Here is a 20234-nt window from a genome sequence, read left to right on the forward strand (position 1 = left end):
TTCAATACTCCCTCGATCTCCGTGAGGACTGTCGTGAGGACTTCTTCAGCCACGGTCTGGGCCCCAAGCACGGCGTACAGAGCTGTCTTTATGGAACGTACTTCTCTTTCCCAGGTTCCCCCGAAGTGAGGGGCGTTCGGGGGGTTAAACTGGAAGTCGATCTGATAGGGAGCGAGGTGGGTCTTAAGTTCTGGACCCATGGCTTGGAAGCTCTCTCTCAGCTCTCTTTCTCCGCCTTTGAAGTTTGTCCCGTGATCAGACAACAACGTAGACGGTTTTCCTCTTCGCGCTGTGAATCTCCGGAAGGCCATGAGGAATGAGTCCGTACTCATGGTCGGAAGGAGTTCTATGTGTACTGCTCGGGTGGTCATGCACTTGAATACAATGCCCCACCTCTTCTCTGTCCCTCTTCCTTTCTTCACGTAGAGCGGGCCGAAGCAGTCCACGCCCGTGGAGTGAAAGGGCTTCTCGCCGAGTCGGAGGCGACAGGGAGGCAGGTCGGCCATCATGGGTATACTGGGCTGTGCTCGCCACTTGCGACAGTCTAGACAGGTCCGCTGGAAGCGTCGTACTGCTTCTCTTCCTTGCAGTATCCAATAACGACGTCGGATCTCAGCGAAGACTCTCTCTGCCCCAGCGTGGTGCACATCCTCGTCGTATTTCTTTATGATGAGCTCAGTGACCTTGTGTCGGCTGTTGAGGACTATAGGAAACTTGACGTCATCCGTTAAGTCCGGGGCCCGTCTCAGACGACCACCCACCCTGATGAGGCCATGGGTGTCGCGCTCAGGGGCCAAGTGGAGCAGTCTGCTGTCTGACGGGATTGGCTTTGTTCCCTGCAGGCAGTCTAGCTCATCGGGGAACGAGTCTCTTTGGGCTTGCTGTAGCAGAAGGAGTTCTGCCTCTGCGTAGTTCGATGCGTCAATGTCGGTAGTGGGGGGAACCTCAGGGTGGTGCCACAGGAATGTTTTTAGCTGCGCACTCTCAAAGGTGAGGCAGTCGTCTATGTTAGGGTCAGTGGGGACTGGGATGTGCGTCAACCCACAGAACATAGATTTCTTGATCTCTGCCTCCTCTTGACTAGCCTCCCGTGGGGTGGGGGTAGGCCACTCTTCCTCCGGGAGCTTGAGGAACTCAGGACCGTCACTGTAGATATTGTGACGTGTGAGGTCATCTAGGGACATCCCCCGTGTGATGACATTGGCTGGGTTCTGTTTCGTGCCCACGTACCTCCAGCACGCTGATCCTACCAGGTCTTGAATCTCTGTGATTCTGACTCCCACGAAGACCTTGTATCTACAAGAATCGGACTGGATCCATGCGAGTACGGTCATGGAGTCTGACCACAAGATTGTTCTTTGCACCGGGATGGTGAGTTCACGTTGGATTAACGTGGCGAGTTGCGCGCCTACCAGAGCTGCGCAGAGCTCTAGACGCGGGATCGATTGTTGCTTGCGGGGGGCTATCCTTGAGCGAGCCAGGATGAAGGCTGTGTGTATTTCTCCTCCCTCCTCTCGGGCCCGCAAGTAGGCCACCGAGCCGTAGGCCACTTCCGAGGCGTCACTGAAGACGTGCAGGTCCATCTGGCACGTCTCCAGCCGCACTGTGGGTGGGAAGTAGCTCCGGCGTATGTTCACATTTTGGAGCGAGCTGAGTTCTCTCTCCCACTCTCTCCAGGTGGAAGCTAGGTGGTCGGGTATGGGGTCGTCCCAGCCCTGTTCCTTGTCCCACAGCTCTCGTACAATAATTTTCGCCCGAGTGGTGTAAGGTAGGATACACCCCAGCGGGTCGTATTGACTTGCGAGTGTTCTGTATACGCTCCTTCTGGTGGTCGGTAGAGGGGTCGACCTTCCCTGCTCCAGGGTCAGGGGTGTGTATTTGTAATGGAGCGAGTCTGTTTTGAATCGCCAGACTAGGCCCAATGTCATTTCCTGTGCTTCACCTGGGGTGGTCGCCATCCAGGTCTCGCTGCTTGCTGCCTTTGTCTCTGGGGAGAGGCTGCGAAGTACTTGAGGGTCACTGCTGGCCCACTGCCGGAGATCAAAGCCGCCTTTGATCAGTGAGGCGCGGAGCTTGAGCAGGAGGGCTTCGGCTTCTTCTGGCGTCGAGACGCTTTGCAGACAGTTGTCCACGTAGAAACTCCTCTCTACACTTTGTCTGACCTCCTCGTCAGCTTCAGGGTCTTCTGTCACATGTTTTTGAAGTGCGAACGTAGCACAGCATGGGCTGCATGTGGTGCCGAAGGGGAGGACCTCCCATTGGTAGATGGATGGTTGCTCATCTTTGATCCTCTCTCTCCATAGGAACCACAGCAAGGGCTTGTCCTCCTCCACTAGTCGCACCTGCAGGAACATCCCTTTGATGTCGCCGCTGATGGCCACCTTGTCTTGGCGGAAACGTAGTAGTACGCCGAGGAGAGAGGGGCCGAGTGTCGGGCCGGGCAAGAGTTCTTTATTCAGATTCTGTAGTCCGATCTGGTAGCTGCAGTTGAATACAATGCGATCCTTGCCGTTGTGGTGGACCTTGTGGTGGGGCACGTACCAGGATTCAGTCGTCTGGTCGGCCTCTTGAATGTCAATTTTCTTTATGTGTCCCGCTGTGATCAGCTTGTCGATCTCAGCGCGGTACACAGTGGCTTGAGTGGGGTCTTTGGCTAGACGCCGCTCGGTGTTCAGTAGATATCGCTCTGTCGCTTCTCTTGAGGCGTGGAGGGTGGGCATACCCTCTCGCCTCAAGAGTTGAGTTGCGTATCTCATCACTCCGTTGACCTCGACTCTCTTTGTCTTCTGCTCGAGTAGGGCTATGGCATAAGTGTCTTCCTTCGAGCGAACGAGTTTCTTTTCATTCTTAAAGGGCATCGCGTCTAATGTCCATAGCCTCTCGACGTGCTGCAAGAGGGTGGTGTCTTCTTCGTTTATCCTCGTGTAGAGACAGCGAGTGGCTGTCGGTCGGTTGGAAGACCCGGAGAGGGGGCCTTGTAGTGTCCAACCCAGGCGGGTCTCGACCGCTGCTGGACAGCCTCTGGGCCCGATGTGGACCCGGTCCGTTGGGACGATGAGGTGTGCGTGGTCGGATCCTATGAGCAGGGTCGGGGTGGCGTCGTCGATGAGCGGTATAGGTAGTTGACGTAGGTGCACGTATTTCTCCATCAGCTTTGGGATGGGGTAGGTGTACTGTGACAGGCCTATGTCGTGGCTGGTGAAGGCGTTAGTGATGCTATACTGCTTCTCGGGCTGCCCGACCGCTGCTATCGTGAAGGAGACATTTTCACCCTTTATGGTCTTCAGGTCTCTTCTAATGGTACGGATTGTCATTGTTTCTTCGCTCCCCCGCAGACCCAGCCGGGCTGCGGCGGATGCGAGGAGGAGAGTCTTTTCTGACCCATCGTCTAGGACGGCGTAAGTGTCCATGACCTTGTCCTCGTAGCTTAAGAGCACTCGGACCACCTTCAAGAGCACTCGGGAGCTCCCGCTCTTCGCAGGGTCTATGTACATGACGTTCACTCTCGAGCTGCTTGGGGGTACGGGTTTCTTCTTGGTGCTGTCGTGTAGGACCTCCAAGTGGGCGCCGTCGCACTTGCTGCATCTTTTCTTTAGGCGGCACTCAGCTGCCATATGGCTGCGCGCGCAGCGGAAGCAGCGGCGGTTGGCTTTGATCCACTGACTCACCTCGTCAGCGGTCAGCTTCTTGAAGGTGTCACATTGAGACAGCCAATGTTCATTCTCACAGTACTGGCATACAATCTTCCACTTCCCCTTGGTCTGGGGGGTGCTGTGGTTCTTGTGCTGCGGCACTGACTCGGCCTGGTGCATAACTGTCACTGACCGGCGGTTATCGTTGGACCTCCGAGGTCCATCTCTTGGGCTAGATCCGCTCCACACGAATGTGTCCAGTCGTAGACTGCTAACTTCCCTTGCGAGGAAAGCAGCCAGGTCTAGGAGGGATGGCTCTGGGCCGTTGGGGTCACGGTGGTCTCTCTGCCGCCGAAAACGCTCTTGGCGGGCTGGAGGGAGCTTCTCCAGTATTCGCTCCACATTAGAATTTGCATACAGTTCATATCTCCCCTTCTCCTTTTGGGACCCCAGCATCCCCACGAGGGATTGTACCTTGATAGAGAGGTCATCCAGTGCTCTATTGTCTTTGGCTGGGGGGAGGCGGTCGATATCCCGTATTTCTTGGATCACGTAATCCCATATGCGTCCATAACGCTGGTCGAGGGCCACCAGAGCCGCGGAGTATGGGGTGCTTGAGTTGGAATATGCCAGCGCTATGTTATGCGCTCTGGGCACCTTGAGATGCTTGAGGAGGATGGCATATTTGTACGACTCGTCATGGACATCGGACATCATAGTCTCCAAACACATGCGTAATTCCGTGTACTGTGCTCTGTCCTCGCGCGTAAAGTCTGGGAACGTCGGTGTGCCAAGGTAAGATGCCATGGATGGCTGGTACATTGGTGAGCGTAGGGGAAGAGGCCTCCTGGGCGAGTCTCCCCGTACGTGTGGTCGTGGGTTAGTACTTGGTGGGTACCAGAGGCCGGGTCCCCAGGTGCTGTTCCTCGGTGCTGACTGTACGTCAAACTCACCCTTGAGTTGGGTCGGGGGTTTGTAGTGCAGTGACTCGAGGCTGAAGTCGGGGCTGTACTGGGCCTCCTGGTCCAAAGTATGTTCGTGCTGGTGGGCTTGATATTCCTCCTCTTCCTCTTCTAGGTCCTGGAGTCTTCTGGTTAGTCTCTCGGCGACGTAGGCCGGTTCTTCCCGTTGGCTGGGTCTCGTATGGACCGGTCGGGGAGGGGGCTCGGAGACGTAGACAGGTTCCTCCTGTTGGCCGGGTCCCGGGTAGCTTTGTCGGGTAGGGGAAGGTGCCCTAGACCCTTGTCGTGATGATCTCCGGGAGCTCCGTGCGGAGAGAGGGGGTGTCGCCCTGGCGATCAATTGTTCTATCATCCTCGCCTGCAGCCGGTCGCGCTCTGCTTCGCGCTGCGCATTGGCGGCGTCGCGCTGTGCATTGGCGCGGTCTCGTTCGATGTTCTCTTCCGTCTGAAGGCGCCTCTCCTCCAGTCTGATGCGGTCGTCCTCACTCCTTTGTTGCGCCTGGAGGCGCTCTCGTTCAGTTGCAGAGTGTTCGCGCTCACTAAGGGCTTGCGCTTGGAGTTGCGCGTGAAGGCGCTCTCGTTCCGCTGCAGAGTGTTCGCGCTCGCTCATTTGTTGAGCCTGGAGGCGCTCTCGTTCCACGGCAGAGTGTTCGCGCTCACTTAATTGTTGCGCCCGGAGGCGCTCTCGTTCCGCTGCAGAGTGTTCGCGCTCACTAAGGGCTTGCGCTTGGAGTTGCGCGTGGAGGCGCTCTCTTTCCGTGGCAGAGTGTTCGCGCTCACCAAGCGTCTTTGCTTGAAGCCGGTCGCGCTCACCCTGGAGTCGGTCTCTTTCAGTTGAGGCTGTCAGCGTGGCGATCAAGGCTTGCGCCAGTCTCTGGTCCGCCTCGCTGGGGGATGACACTGACTGAGGTGATCGGGTGCTGACGGGGCTTGTTGGAGATCTGTTCTCCTGGTGCGCTCCGAGGTCTATCTCCTGAGCGCGGTACTCTTCTCTTGGTTGTGTGTCGGGTTCTATCCCTGGAGCGCTTTCTTTATCCTGGAGCGCTCCGGGGTCTATCCCGGTGACGCTGTCTGGAGGTATAGTCACGTCATGTCCCACTTGGTCCCCCCCGTGAGCTAAGTCAGTTTCGTTTGAACCCACTGGGGTCTCTACTGGCAGGGTCGCCAAGTCGATAGGATTGGACATGCTTAAACTATCCGATTTATCCGTATTTAACGTCTGTTTAGATAAGCTAGGCTGCTAGGGGGTAGAACGAAAGCGAAGTCCTCCAGATATGGAGGTAGCTGACGTTTGCGCTGCGGGCGTTCTAGCTTAGGGGAGCCGCTTGGAGAGTGTTCACCGCTGGCCATGTCAATATTAATATTATATTAAATATTACACTGATACCCTCCGGCTCGAAGGACCAATTGTAACTGAGGGGTTACAAAACCCTGACTGTATTAAAGATTGTGATAGATTAAACCACTGCTAGTTATGTACTTTAATTACTGGCCAGACAGTACATCAAATATAGATGGTGAACACCCACAAGAACACGGCATTGACAAAGAAATAGTATTTGAGGGTATTTTATTATTATTATGCAACATTAGGTTACAGAATGAGAATTAGGGTCGCGCTTGTATGGCGAAGAATATGCGTAAAGTCAGTCAATAGCATGAGTCACTAAGAATAGCAGGAATCCTACGATGGGTCTAAGTTGACACCACCTGTCGTATAATAGCAACTATATAAGGCAACACTGGTACCGCCTGGAGACAATGGGTTCCCTCTGGGGGTGTAAGGCCTGGAGGGTAGAGGAATGTTCGGGTACTCAGTCTGATTCAATGAGGAATAAAGAGACTCCAGGTACAGGAGTCGGTCCTTGTAAATCCCTCGATCAGCAGCAAAGCAATAATTGTAATCCAAATGCTCGATAGCATTGATGACAGTTAGCCAGCCTCCGTCCATGAGGCCAGCCCGAGTTGTAATCCTCACGAGGTTGAATCCCAAACGATAGTGGAAATCAACGATGCTCTTCTCCGGGTAACACGTTCCAAATCAATATAATCCAACCAGTAATGGTTCTGCAATCGCCGACGCCGATTCTCCTGTGTACATGTCCAACGGTTCTCCGCCTAGGACTCCTCGGGGGTGGGCGACGTATTTAGGCCACACACCCTGGCTAAGTACACTAGCTAAAGACACGACGAACCGCTGGGTAATGCTACACACGAACGAACTGTGGCCGCACGATATACAATAAATGAACGACTATTTACTTCACATTAGATTAGGTCGAACTCGACGTTACTGCATTAAACTCTGACACTTTACTATTCTATTCGCACGTGGTTCTCAACGCTCTGTTAGATGCACGGTTGCTCACTTCACTGCACGTTGACTCGGGATGAACAACAACTCTGCGCACCTGCGCCGTATATATACTTAAGTGACTATCTAGTCCCAAACCGCAGTCTTTGTCTGGTATCAATACGCTGTCTCCGGGCATGTCCTGACATGCCTGAACTTGTCTTTGAACCTGCCGTTGGGGGCCTGCGCGCTGGCGCCTAGGGGCGCTGTCCAATAAGGAGAGCGAATATTACTCTGGTTTGAACGCAGGTAAAGGGATATTCCGTGTATATATATAAATAATATACAGAGTATATCAAACAATAAAGGTAGATTCTCAGTTTAATCTGGCCCTTCACAACAGTCATAATACACACTGCACTAGAGTCTGTAGGCTTTAGTGGTTAAGAGTCATAATACACACTGCACTCTGCAGGGTTTAGTGGTTAAGAGTCATAATACACACTGCACTCTGCAGGGTTTAGTGGTTAAGAGTCATAATACACACTGTGCTAGAGTCTGCAGGGTTTAGTGGTTAAGAGTCATAATACACACTGTGCTAGAGTCTGCAGGGTTTAGTAGTTAAGAGTCATAATACACACTGCGCTAGAGTCTGCAGGGTTTAGTGGTTAAGAGTCATAATACACACTGCGCTAGAGTCTGCAGGGTTTAGTGGTTAAAAGTCATAATACACACTGCACTAGAGTCTGTAGGGTTTAGTGGTTAAGAGTCATAATACACACTGCTCTAGAGTCTGCAGGGTTTAGTGGTTAAGAGTCATAATACACACTGCGCTAGAGTCTGCAGGGTTTAGTGGTTAAGAGTCATAATACACACTGCTCTAGAGTCCGCAGGGTTTAGTGGTTAAGAGTCATAATACACATGATTTGGATGTATATACTATTATACAACCTGGAAATGGATCGGATATTTCGACATCCCATAATAGAAAAAATTCTGTTCCACGCTCATCTCCCAACGCTACGAGGAAGCTACGTGAGTTTCAGCGTTATTTGTTAACGTCTTCGATACTAACTGCTCTAATGATCATATCACCCACACTAGATGAATGATATAACGTTGCCCACGGAATTATAAACGACCCCCCCCCCCATCCGGTCAACATCAGATCATACGTAGTAACTCCTAGAAGCACGTACAGTTGACATTTTGTATCTCGCGCAGATTCCTACCAAACTGTATTTGATCATCAATATAATGCATTTAGGGCTATAAATCAAGTTCTGGAGAAAGCTGCAGAAAACGATAAAAACATACTTATACTTTAGACCGTATTTTAGTATGAATATGTGAATGAAAAAGTATAACGTTGCTACACCCTGAACAATAGATATAGGACGTTGAATGGGCCATAGTAATGTCAATTTAGCAATACAATTTAAAAAGTTATAGCCCTGCAAAGAAGGGGAACTTCTCCATGTTAAATAGGGCTGGCGAGGGATGGTAAATTATGAATTTAACCCCGGCGATCAAAGTGTTAAGAGTCATAATACACACTGCGCTAGAGTCTGCAGGGTTTAGTGGTTAAGAGTCATAATACACACTGCGCTAGAGTCTGCAGGGTTTAGTGGTTAAGAGTCATAATACACACTGCACTAGAGTCTGCAGGGTTTAGTGGTTAAGAGTCATAATACACACTGCACTAGAGTCTGTAGGGTTTAGTGGTTAAGAGTCATAATACACACTGCACTAGAGTCCATGCAGGGTTTAGTGGTTAAGAGTCATAATACACACTGCACTAGAGTCTGTAGGGTTTAGTGGTTAGTTCTCCAGCTGCTGGCAACAGTCGATGCCCTCAGTTGTGGAGCCGCTGGCACAAAGGACTGGCCCAGGCGGTTAGTGGCGAGTCTGGGGAAGGGGGTGAGTCTGGCTGACCGTGCTCCTCATTGAGGGGGAGGGAGGAGGGGTTCTCCAGGATAGCGTCCAGTTTTTTTCTCATCCTCCTCTCTTCCACCACCACCTCCAATTTGACCAGTTCAACTAAGTTCAATCAATTCATTGTTCAGTTTGGTCTTTAATAGTCAACCATAACAGAATGTTTATGTGGTTCTTTTTCTCCCAGCATGGCTGCCGGTAACCACTGGTAAACACTTTCAAAAGAAGATGCCTAATTTCTGTACATAAAACACTAGACAAGTCGTGTGATATTACTGTACCACTGTGACTTGTCTACAAGATCCAGAATTAACCAAATTATTATGTTTTTGTTGATATAGTTCTCATATATCAACACACACTGTAGCAGCAACCTTTGACTCTTCCATTGCCATGTACAAAACAATGGTTGCTATGTTACAGGCAGCCATGCTGAAAGAAAGATGCTCTGGTAAGTATTCGATTTAAAATGATAAGCACATCTGGTAAGCACTAGATCTAAAATGATGATGAGCACATTTATGGTAAGCACTAGATATAAAAGTATAAGCACATCTCTGTTTAGCACTAGATTTAAAGAGCCTCTTCTGCATTATTGCACATGGGGAAGGGGAACTCAAATTCTACAGTGTCGTTGATTATTAAATTAACTAATCAATGACTATTAGTGGACAGGCCCTGCTGCTATTGCCATGTTTTTATATGTTGTGTGTCAAATCTCCAGGTGAATGATGAGCACAGGGGAGGAGGAGGAGGAGACGGTGACACTAGAAGGAGTCAACTCTGTTACACTGACCCAGGAGAGTGATGGCAGTATCATCCTACACTGCCCTCCTACTGGTGAGATATAACACACACACACACACACACACACACACACACACACACACACACACACACACACACACACACACACACACACACACACACACACACACACACACACACACACACGCACACACACACACACACACACACACACACACACACACACACACACACACACACACACACACACACACACACATGTTGCTGCATGGTAGATGTATGAGTAGAGTAGAGTAGAGTACTCAGTAGGCCCTCATGGTTGAAACGTCAATGAATTAAATATTCATGGTAGCATTTTTCCACACTGTCTCTGTCTGTATTCTTTATTGTCTAGTTTGGTTCTTCCAGGACCTGTGTTTAATTCATCTTGGATGTGCCAGTTCAATACCTGGACCCAGTCATTACCGTGGCCCTGGCTAGCCTTTTAGATTACCGGTCGCAAACGAGAGTTATTGTCTGCCCATCAATATTTATTAATTCATTATAGATTGCCCTAGTTACTTCCTTCTTGTAATTACACTTCATTTGCATTCTGCAATATAAAAGGTTACCCACAGGTCATTATTTTTCATATTTTCAGGTAAAGGTTGTTTCATTAGAGTCTGCTACACCACATAAAAAAAGAGAAGGAAAAAAAAACGGATTCAGAAATGCAGTCATGTATCACAAAGAAACATGTGCAGAAGAGCAGCGTATTGATCGCACACTGACACCATGAATGATGCTGAGCAGGCCGTTAGATCAGAGCGCCGCTTGGGATGAAGAGCTGGATCGTGTGGCTGATACAGCGATGAGTTTAAAGTTACACTTGATGGATTTGAAGACTGATTTTCACAGTTCAGTGAACACTTGGCTTTACAATGTTTTAAATCAGTGGTTCTCAACTGGTCTAGCCTCGGGACCCAACATTTTCCTTAGTCATTAAGTCGCGACCCAAATTTTTTAACCACTATGATTTATTTCAAAAAAAAAAATTGCAGTAATACACAATCTTTCATGCACTGTTAAAAACATGAAATAAACAGTGCAACAAAAGTGCAACTAGGGCTAAAAACCCAATGCAATTAAATAATAATGGATAATATATGCTTCTTAGCAGATTTCTTAGCTTAACATAACAGACCTAAGTTTGGGGAAACTAATGGGATAACTGGGGTTGCAACAAAAGTGCAACTAGGGCTAAAAACACAATGAAATAATAATAATAATAATAATAATAATAATAATAATAATAATAATAATAATAATAATAATAATAATAATAATAATAATAATAATAATAATAATAATAATAATAATAATAATAATATATGCTATCTGTTCCTCTGCTTTGTCTTCAGCTGGACCAGAGCTGAGAAGCCACTTTTACAAAGATAGGTAGTAAAAAAAAAATTTTTAACACACACATCCGCGACCCACTCAAAATGGCCAAGTGGGTCGCGACCCACCAGTTGAGAAACACTGTTTTAAATGATTAATCATCTTTTTCTGGGCGCCTTTTTGCCTTTCATCCCCTCAAGTCCCCCGAGTCATTATGCCAAGTCCCCCGAGTCATTATGCCAAGTCCCCCGAGTCATTATGCCAAGTCCCCCGAGTCATTATGCCAAGTCCCCCGAGTGCCTCGTTATCACGCTACAGTCTTTTAGCTATTTGTGTTCTCAAATGTGGTCCTTCATGACCACCGTCCACTTTCATGTGATTGGCTGTGTGTGCATCTGTGTGGCACTAGCTAGTTAGCTAACCTGCAGACGCCCCGGCTGAGGGCTCTCCCTATGTGTTTGTTTAGCCATATTCTATGTTATAGTCATTTCTCCTAGTTAACACAATCTGCGCCGGAAATAAGTTAACTCATTGGACAAGTTGAGGGTAAGGTGCCTTGCTCAAGGGCACTTCAAAGGTGGGAGGGGAGAACGTTATTTCCACAAGCCAGTTCCACTAACCTTTAGGCCACCACTGCCCCTACATGTTAATTTATTTATTTCAGTGGATGAAACAAAACTACACCTTTTTTAACCTGTTAATCTGTAAGCCGTATTTCACCTAAAGGTACATGCCTAAGTAAATGGAAGATTGCTCCACTTCTACAAGGTCAATTTGCATGTTCTTGGTATCTAGGAACATCTAGGGACCTGGGGGTATGTATTTCCAGTCTCAGAAATATTGTGTCTGTTACTAGGCTTGAGTAAATTGTGATGAAACAAAGGAGAATATAAATTATGATTTATGATTTTTGCATCTTTGATCAAAAATGTATACGGGTAGGAGAAAATGCTCACTGAGCTCATTCACCACCTTATTGAGATCATGTGTACAAAAAATCTAAGCAAATGAACCGCAGGAAGATGATTAAACAGAAGGATTTGTAGATACAGTAATTAATGATAATCAACTTTAATTATACATTCATATTTGACCTTGAACTTGACCTTGACCTTATTATGGCCAAATCATACATCTATGGATAGGGAAAATGCTCCTCTTTCCAATGGCAGGGTTGAATCTGGATTTAGTCATTTCCTTGCGTTTTTTACGATAATTAGCATTTTCCGATAAATTCGTATTTCCGATCAATCGTATAAAACATCGCTAACAATGAAAATATACCCTTTGACTACTGTTTTTGATAGGGTTATGGTATTTACTCTTTGCTACAAAAAAAATATTTAAAAACATTAACTTCTTAACATCCAACGGCCCACATGTCGATGATTCTTTGCCGACCTCTAGTGGCTCGGGTGTGCATTTCTTTTAATACAATATATAGGTAGAATTAAAGCCCTATTTGTTGCCTGTCGATTGCCCTTTCAGGTGACAAAATCCGTTCAGCGGTTCTTGAGTTACATGCCGATATGTGAGGCATGCCCCAAAGTACGCAAAAGTACACATTACCACCCCCGACTCCCGGGGCTCTAGCTCCGTCAATCATTTAGCGATCTCGAAAATCTTTGCACAGGGTTGTAGCCAATGAGTGTGGCTTTCCAACGATGCCCCATTATATGATAATTGGGGATCTAATACTGTCTCTATTGATTGATTTATGATAAAGAAAAGCCTTAAGGCTTAACAGGTTACAATAGCAATACAAAATTATATTACACAGCAAATGTGTGAACATTAAGAAGTTTTTAAATAATTCGTGAGTTCGATTGTGGCCATTCTGGATACATTTTTATTAAATTCAACTGGTTCCTTGACACTCAAGCCAAAATTGTTCTATAGATCCTTATCTTCAAATTAGAAGTGAAAACGAAACTTTCGCATATACATTTTAAATGACTGAGTGTCCAGGCACCCCACTATCAGAAAAGTGTGTGGTTTTCTGGTCAGCAGGAGATGTGCATCTCTGGCAGCTTATGGTCAGTGGCATTGTTCGTCAAATAGTGTTGAACTTGAGTGTTACACCCTGAGTGCATAGTATAATAGACATATTAGCATAGTAGGTAGTAGTATACGGATAGTAACATAGTACATAGTAGTAAGGTACTAGTAAAAGACAGTTATTTATATATATATTATATTGTAGAAATCATCGGAATAGAGAAACGCACAATTTCTATCAGTTGACAACACAAAGCCGTGTGTCATTTATTTCGCAGTAGCACAAGTGACAGCTGTCCGAACTATGCCGGGCTAGCATATGGATAAAAGTTCCCATATTATGTGCATTACACAAACTAAAAACAGATATTACATTACATTACACAAACTAAAAACAGATATTACATTACATTACACAAACTAAAAACAGATATTACATTACATTACACAAACTAAAAACAGATATGACATTACATTACACAAACTAAAAACAGATATTACATTACATTACACAAACTAAAAACAGATATTACATTACATTACACAAACTAAAAACGGATATTACATTACACAAACTAAAACCCCATATTGTCAGAATTACTAGAAGAAAGAAATGCACCACCTTTGGCTGATAGTAATTTATTAATTTCTTAGGATTTCTTTTGGTCTAATAAATGTTTAAGTTTCTTAGATGGATCCCCTGCTGCCTCCTCCTCCTCCTCTTCCTCCTCCTCTTCCTCCTCCTCCTCCTCCTCCTCCTCATCTTCCTCCTCCTCTTCTTCCTCCTCTTCATCCTAATCATCCTCTTCCTCCTCCTGCTCCTCCCCTTCCCCCTCCTCCTCATAATCCTCATCTTCCTCCGCCTCCTCCTCCTGCTCTTAATCCTCCTCTTCCTAATCCTCATCTTCCTCCTGCTCCTCCTCATCTTCCTCTTCCTCATCCTCCTACTCCTCCTAATCCTCCTGCTCCTGCTCCTGCTCCTCCTCCTGCTCCTCCTCCTCCTGCTCCTCCTCATCCTCCTCCTGCTCATCCTCCTCCTCCTGCTCCTGATCCTCCTCCTCCTCCTCTGTGCTCCTCCTCCTCCTCATCCTGCTCCTCCTCCTCCTGCTCCGCCTCATCCTGCTCCTCATCCTCCTGCTCCTCCTCCTGCTCCTCCTCGTGCTCCTCCTCGTGCTCCTCCTGCTCCTCCTCCTCCCCTCCTCCTCCTAGTCCTCATCCTCCTCCTTCTCCTCCTCCTCCTGCTCCTCCTACTCCTCCTCCCTACTCCTCATCCTCCATCCTCCTCCTCCTCCTGCTCCTGCTCCTCCTCCTGCTCCTCCTCCTCCCCTCCTCCTCCTCCCCTCCGCTTCCTGCTCCTCCTCCTCCTCCTCCTCCTCCTCCTCCTCCTCCTCCTCCTCCTCCTCCACGGGGAGCAGCGTACTGGCTCATGTAAAATGGCAGCCTATGCATTATGCAGCAGCTTAGGCGCCAGCGCTGGAACTTCATGTCCTTGGCTACAGTCCACTTGTCGCTGCTCTGGTCGTAGTGCTCCACCTTGGAGAGGACGGTGGAGCCATTGTAGCCTCCGACCACGAAGAGGAGGTCGTCCAGCACCTCGATGCCAAAGTCGGTGCGGGGGGTGAGCATGGCGGGCAGGGCGCTCCAGGAGTCAGTCAAGGGGCTGTAGGCCTCCGCACTACGCAGGACGTTTCTACCGTCAAACCCTCCCACCTGAGGACAGGACACATGAGAGGAATGTTTTAGTGTGTGGTTAAGGCAGGCAGACACTGTATTAATCCATTTAGGGAAATGAGGGCATCACAGAAGCATTGCAAGTCAAATGATACATATCTATAAAATATCTAGTATAAAGCATTTGTCTCCGTGTGCACCTACCGCATAGAGTTGTCCTCCGTATGCAGCGACTCCCACTCCGCTACGCCTGCTGCTCATGGGGGCTATCAGAGTCCACTGGTCGGTGTCTGGGCTGTAGCACTCAGCTGTGAACAGATCCTCCGTCCAGTTGAAGCCACCACAGATGTAAACCTGTAATAAGAAAGAATATTCTAATTTAGTTTATATATTCCATTTGATTTCATTCTACTTTAATTATCTGTTAATGTTGATGCAACAAAGGACCCAGACACATCTTTTGTATGTGCAAGCTCACTTGGCAATAAATACATTTATGATTTCTGATCTAACGTTCCTTGTGTTCATCTAGCACCCTGTGTCCCTCAGTTCCACCCACCTTGCCCTGGAGGGCTGCTGCCCCGACGTCACTCCTGTGCTCCAGCATGGGTGAGATCACTGTCCACTGGTTGGTTTCAGGCTCGTAGCGCTCGGCGGTGTTCAGTAGCACGCGTCCGTCGTACCCTCCCATGGCGTAGATACAGCCGTCCAACACGACCACGCTGAGTTTACTGCGGCGTGAGTGCATGGGAGCCGCCTGCAGCCAGCTGCGAGTGACGGGGTTGAACCTGCGCACACTGCTGAGAGCCTGTATGCCGTACCAGCCACCAACGCAGTAGACCAGACCGCGGAGATAAGCGGTGCCGTGGAACTTGGCCCGGGGACTCTCCCCCTCAACGCTCATGTCCATCCATCCACCGGCTCGGATATCGTAAGCCTCCATGGTCGGTTTGCCGCGAGTCTGGCCTCCGATGGCCAATAGGACCTCCTGGGGCAGGCGTGTGCGGGTCAGGGGGTTTGGGAGCCTGTCGGAGCCAGGGGGGTTCAGGACACTGAGGATGAGGGCCCTGCAGTCGTGGCTGTCCCTCACCACAGGGTTGTTCTGGACGTTGTTCAGGAAGTAGTCAGGCCTCATCAAGCCCATGCGAACCTGGGAAGAGACAAGCAGACAGCGGGTACAACTTAGACATCGGTTGTAGACGGTTTCTGTTGCTAGGGAACAGTTTGGACCCAAATGTTTGAGAACCACTGTACTAGGGAACCTAGTGTTGTTTTAATGTAATGCACAGTAATACATTTCGTTTTTAATTTTTTTATAAAAAAAATTATTTTCTTTTCTTTTCATACATAAAACAGAACATAACAGTACAATAATAATAATAATAATAATAATAATAATAATAATAATAATAACAATGACAACAGTAACGACAACAATAATAACAGTAACATGAATCATAATGACCTTGACAAGAGACAGACAAACAAGAAAAAGTAAAATAATAAATATAAAATTAAAAATAAATGTGGCTCAGGCACTAGCAACCATGTTTGTGTATCCGTAATACAATTAGTTACCTTGGGCAGCAACAAAGGGATGTGTGTTTTACGCTCCTCGCGGGAGTGGTCGATCCAACGGAGGACGGCCTCGAACACCGTCTCCTCGCTCTTCACGTTCAGATCATCCCTCTCGATGATGTCCACCAGTTGCTGCGGGGATAGCTCCACAAACTCCTGTGAGACGTGCAACATCTCCTCAAAGTGGCACATGATGAAGAGATGGGCCTTGCGCCTCAGGTCAGGGCAGCAGTAGATGTCCACGAACCTCCAGATGCCGACACAGTTTTCCAGAGACAGCTGGCCTTCTAGGAAGTCAGAGCACGCTCCTACTATGCCAGTGACACGAAGCTGGTCTGCAGCCACCAGAAGCTCTTCCACGTTCTCTGCTGTCACCAGCACAAAGCGTGTGTAGGAGTACTGCATCAGCTGCATCATACCCGGGGACACCCCAGGGATAGTGTGGACTGCTTTCTCTGAGTCGCTCCAGCGAGTGAAGAGGACTCTGTGGGACGCAGAGTATAGAGATATCTGATGAGTAAACAGGACGCAACATTCTGTCCTGTGTAGTAATATATTTTCACTGTAGAAGTATAGGGTCTTAGCACAGTAGAAGTATATTATCTTTTTACAGTAGAATTACAGAATATTATCTGTTTACAGTAGAAGTACAGTATAGTATCTGTTTACAGTAAAAGTACAGTATGGTATCTGTTTACTAACCAAACTAACCTGAACCAAGCTAACCTGAACCAAGCTAAACTTACCTGAAATAGTCACTGCAGTCACACAGGAGGGCCTTGTGGGCATTCAACTCAGTGCTGTTGACTTTAATAACCACATCACAGAACCTTCCCTCCAGACGCAGCTCATTAAGGATTGTACAGGACATTGTTTCCTTTTCCATGTGGGGATTTTAAATTGTATCTACAGAATATATTCAAGCTTACAGACAAGTAGCCGGAACCAACAAGTGATATCTTCACTTGGTCTTCTGAGATCTGAGATATTCTGAGAGAATTGTTGAATTTTATAATGTACACAAATGTTCTAGAATGTGCTATTATGACATCATACTGTCACATCACAAATGTTCTAGAATGTTATATTATGACATCATACTGTGACATCACAAATGTTCTAGAATGTTTGATTATGACATCATACTGTGACATCCAGTGATGGGAATAACGGCGTTATAAATAATGGTGTTACTAACGGTGTTAGTTTTTTCAGTAACGAGTAATCTAACGGATTACTCTTCCAATCTTAATAACGCTGTTACCGTTACTGCCAAAAAATGCGGCACGTTACTATGATTGAAGCTGTTTTTTTCATCAGACAGATCTCTGCGCCGAGAAGCAATACTTTTTTTCCTTGGTTAGTGGGCAGTGCGCAATTGGCTGAGGTTGAGTAAAATGTCATGGTAAGCCAATCAGAGGTAGAGGTGGGCGGGTGTTCGAAATAATCCAGAGTCTGACACACAGCGGCAACACAAGCGACTCAGTCAATGACAGACCACGATTCCGTGTACATTTTGATAGTTTGTTTGGCGAGCCCAAATAATCCAAAACTACATTTATATTTAGTCATTTAGCTGACGCTTTTATCCAAAGCGACTTACAAGTTCTGTACGACTAACAATGTTCATCAAAGTGTTGAGTGCTACAGTGTAGGTTAGTTTATTAGGACAAGTGCATGCCAGTAAGGTTAGTTAGGGTTAGATATCTTTTTTATTTTATTTTTTATTTCAGATAATGGTTGAAGAAGTCTTTAGTCAACGGCGAAAGATTGGACGGGTTTCGGCTGTTCTAACTGGGGTGGGTAGTTCATTCCACCATTGTGGGGCAAGGACTGAGAATAGGCGGCTTCTCCTTGATGACCCTCCCGGAGCTTGGATAGGAGTAGGTCTGAGGCGGCCAGAAGATGCAGAGCGTAGGGGTCTTGAGGGTGTGTAGTTGGAGACCATTGACCGGAGGTAGGCGGGAGCGGTTCCCTTTGCTGCACGGTATGCTAGGTCGAGGGCCTTGAAGCGGATTCGTGCAGCAATGGGGAGCCAGTGCAGGTTCCTAAGAAGTGGTGTGACATGGGCCGACTTCGGTAGGTTTGAGATCAGGCGGGCCGCTGCGTTCTGAATGATTTGAAGAGGCTTGGTGGCAGTGGCTGGGAGGCCAGCGAGCAGTGCGTTGCAGTAGTCGAGGCGGGAGATGTCTGTTGATTGGACGAGGAGTTGGGTGGCTTCTTTTGTCAGGAAGGGGCGGATCCTTCTGACGTTGCTCAGGAGGAATCTGCAGGTTCTGGTTGTCGCTGCGATGTGAGCAGAGAAGTTCAACTGGTCGTCGAGGACAACACCAAGGTTCTTGGCGGTCGGGGACGCGGTCACAGCTGCATTCTCGACTGTGATGGAAAGGTCGATCAGGGGGGAGGATTTGGCCGGCAGGTGGAGCAATTCTGTTTTGCTTAGGTTCAGTTTGAGGTGGTTGGTCGTCATCCAGGCGGAGATGTCGGACAGACAGGCCGAGATCCGCTCAGAGACGTGGATATCTGAGGGAGGGAAGGAGAGGAAGAGTTGAGTATCGTCGGCATAACAATGATACGAGAAGCCATGAGACGTGATAATGTTACCCAGTGATTTAGTGTAGAGGGAGAAGAGAAGGGGTCCTAGGACCGAGCCCTGGGGGACACCCGTCCGCAGGGGGCGGGTGGCCGACAGGGTCCCTCTCCGTGACACTTGGTAGGAGCGGTCATTGAGGTATGATGTCAGCCATGTCAGCGCAGAGCCAGCCACTCCCATTCCTGCGAGGGCCGCGAGGAGGATCTGATGGTTGACTGTGTCGAAGGCTGCAGATAGATATAGGAGAATCAGGACAGAGGAGAGGGGGGGGGGGGCAGAGAGAGAGAGAGAGACAGATATATGACAGAGGAGGGAGGGAGGGAGAGAGAGAGAGAGAGAGAGAGAGAGAGAGAGAGAGAATATCCAGGTGGCACATAGAGCAAACTGAGGATTATGACACTGTAGGATCAGCTGAGGATTCCCAGCATGACACACACACTGTCCTCCTAACAATGAGTTAATAAGAATACAAATATAATATTAAAAAAAACTTGAAATCTGCACTGGATCTCTAGGTTAGTGAATAAGTGAAACATAACATGTGTTTACTCTTGTCAATAATGTGTGTGTGTGTGTAGATGAGGACTCTGAACCCCTGCAGAAGAAGCTGCGCCTCACCACAGAGGAACAAGATGACGCAGCAGAGTTCACGGTGGTCACACTACCCTGTGAGTAGAGGCTCGCAAACGGTTGGAAACTTTCCATGGGAAGTAAAGTTTGGGAATTTGGGAACTTTTTTGGCAATTTAATTTCCTGGTAAATAATAAACAAGCATTCTCACTTGCCTGTAGTTGATTGTGTGCTTGGCTGACTGTGGGTATGATGATGTCACACACACAGTGGCTGAGAACGACGAGAGTTTTGAGGTCACGATGACCGCCACCGCTGACGGTGACATCACGGAAGAGGGTGTGGCCCAGATTCAGGTGCGGAAAAAAAAAGCCGATGACACGGAGCTTCACCTGTACAGTAGAGCGCGATGCATGAGCACAAAAGAAAGAAAAGGAATAAAAAAAAAAAATACTCATCTTAAAACGGACACAAAAACACTGCTCTTAGACTAGAGTGGAGTAGGCTTAATGTATGTAATGTAGACTATCGTGAATTTATCAAGCAGGCTATTTTGTCTCCATTTTGGGAGTGAGCAGTGACTTCAACCCACTGTAAAGCCATTGGCTGTGCATTTTAAAGGTCAGCGGAGGAGGGTTGTGCGCTGTGCCAGATTGTTCCACGCGTAGCTCTGACTGGCGGGAAAACCCACTTCCCTAGAATACAATGGCAGATGCAATCGCAAAACCTGTGAATGTGAGTGTCGCTTTAGTGTGTGTGTGTGTGTAATCTGTAGGGCTGACCCCTATTAATCGATTAGTCGCCTAATCGGTCGAAAGGAGCCGTAGTCGACTGGCCAACCTCTTAGTCGAAAA

General features: G+C 47.9%; 1 protein-coding gene across 1 annotated transcript in view; it reads left to right on the top strand.

The window, feature by feature from the left end:
• Nucleotides 1-20234, top strand: part of dmtf1 (cyclin D binding myb-like transcription factor 1) — a 48577-nt gene that overhangs the window by 5480 nt on the left and 22863 nt on the right. The window contains exons 2-4 of the mRNA XM_084330444.1: nucleotides 9547-9662; nucleotides 19389-19478; nucleotides 19651-19736. Coding sequence (XP_084186570.1) covers nucleotides 9551-9662; nucleotides 19389-19478; nucleotides 19651-19736 — 288 coding nt within the window. The 5' untranslated portion in view covers nucleotides 9547-9550. The remainder of the gene's footprint in view (nucleotides 1-9546; nucleotides 9663-19388; nucleotides 19479-19650; nucleotides 19737-20234) is intronic.

The sequence above is a fragment of the Notolepis coatsorum genome (genome assembly GCF_963971535.1).
Source record: "Notolepis coatsorum genome assembly, chromosome: 15".
In the NCBI taxonomy this organism is placed as follows: Eukaryota; Metazoa; Chordata; class Actinopteri; order Aulopiformes; family Paralepididae; genus Notolepis; species Notolepis coatsorum.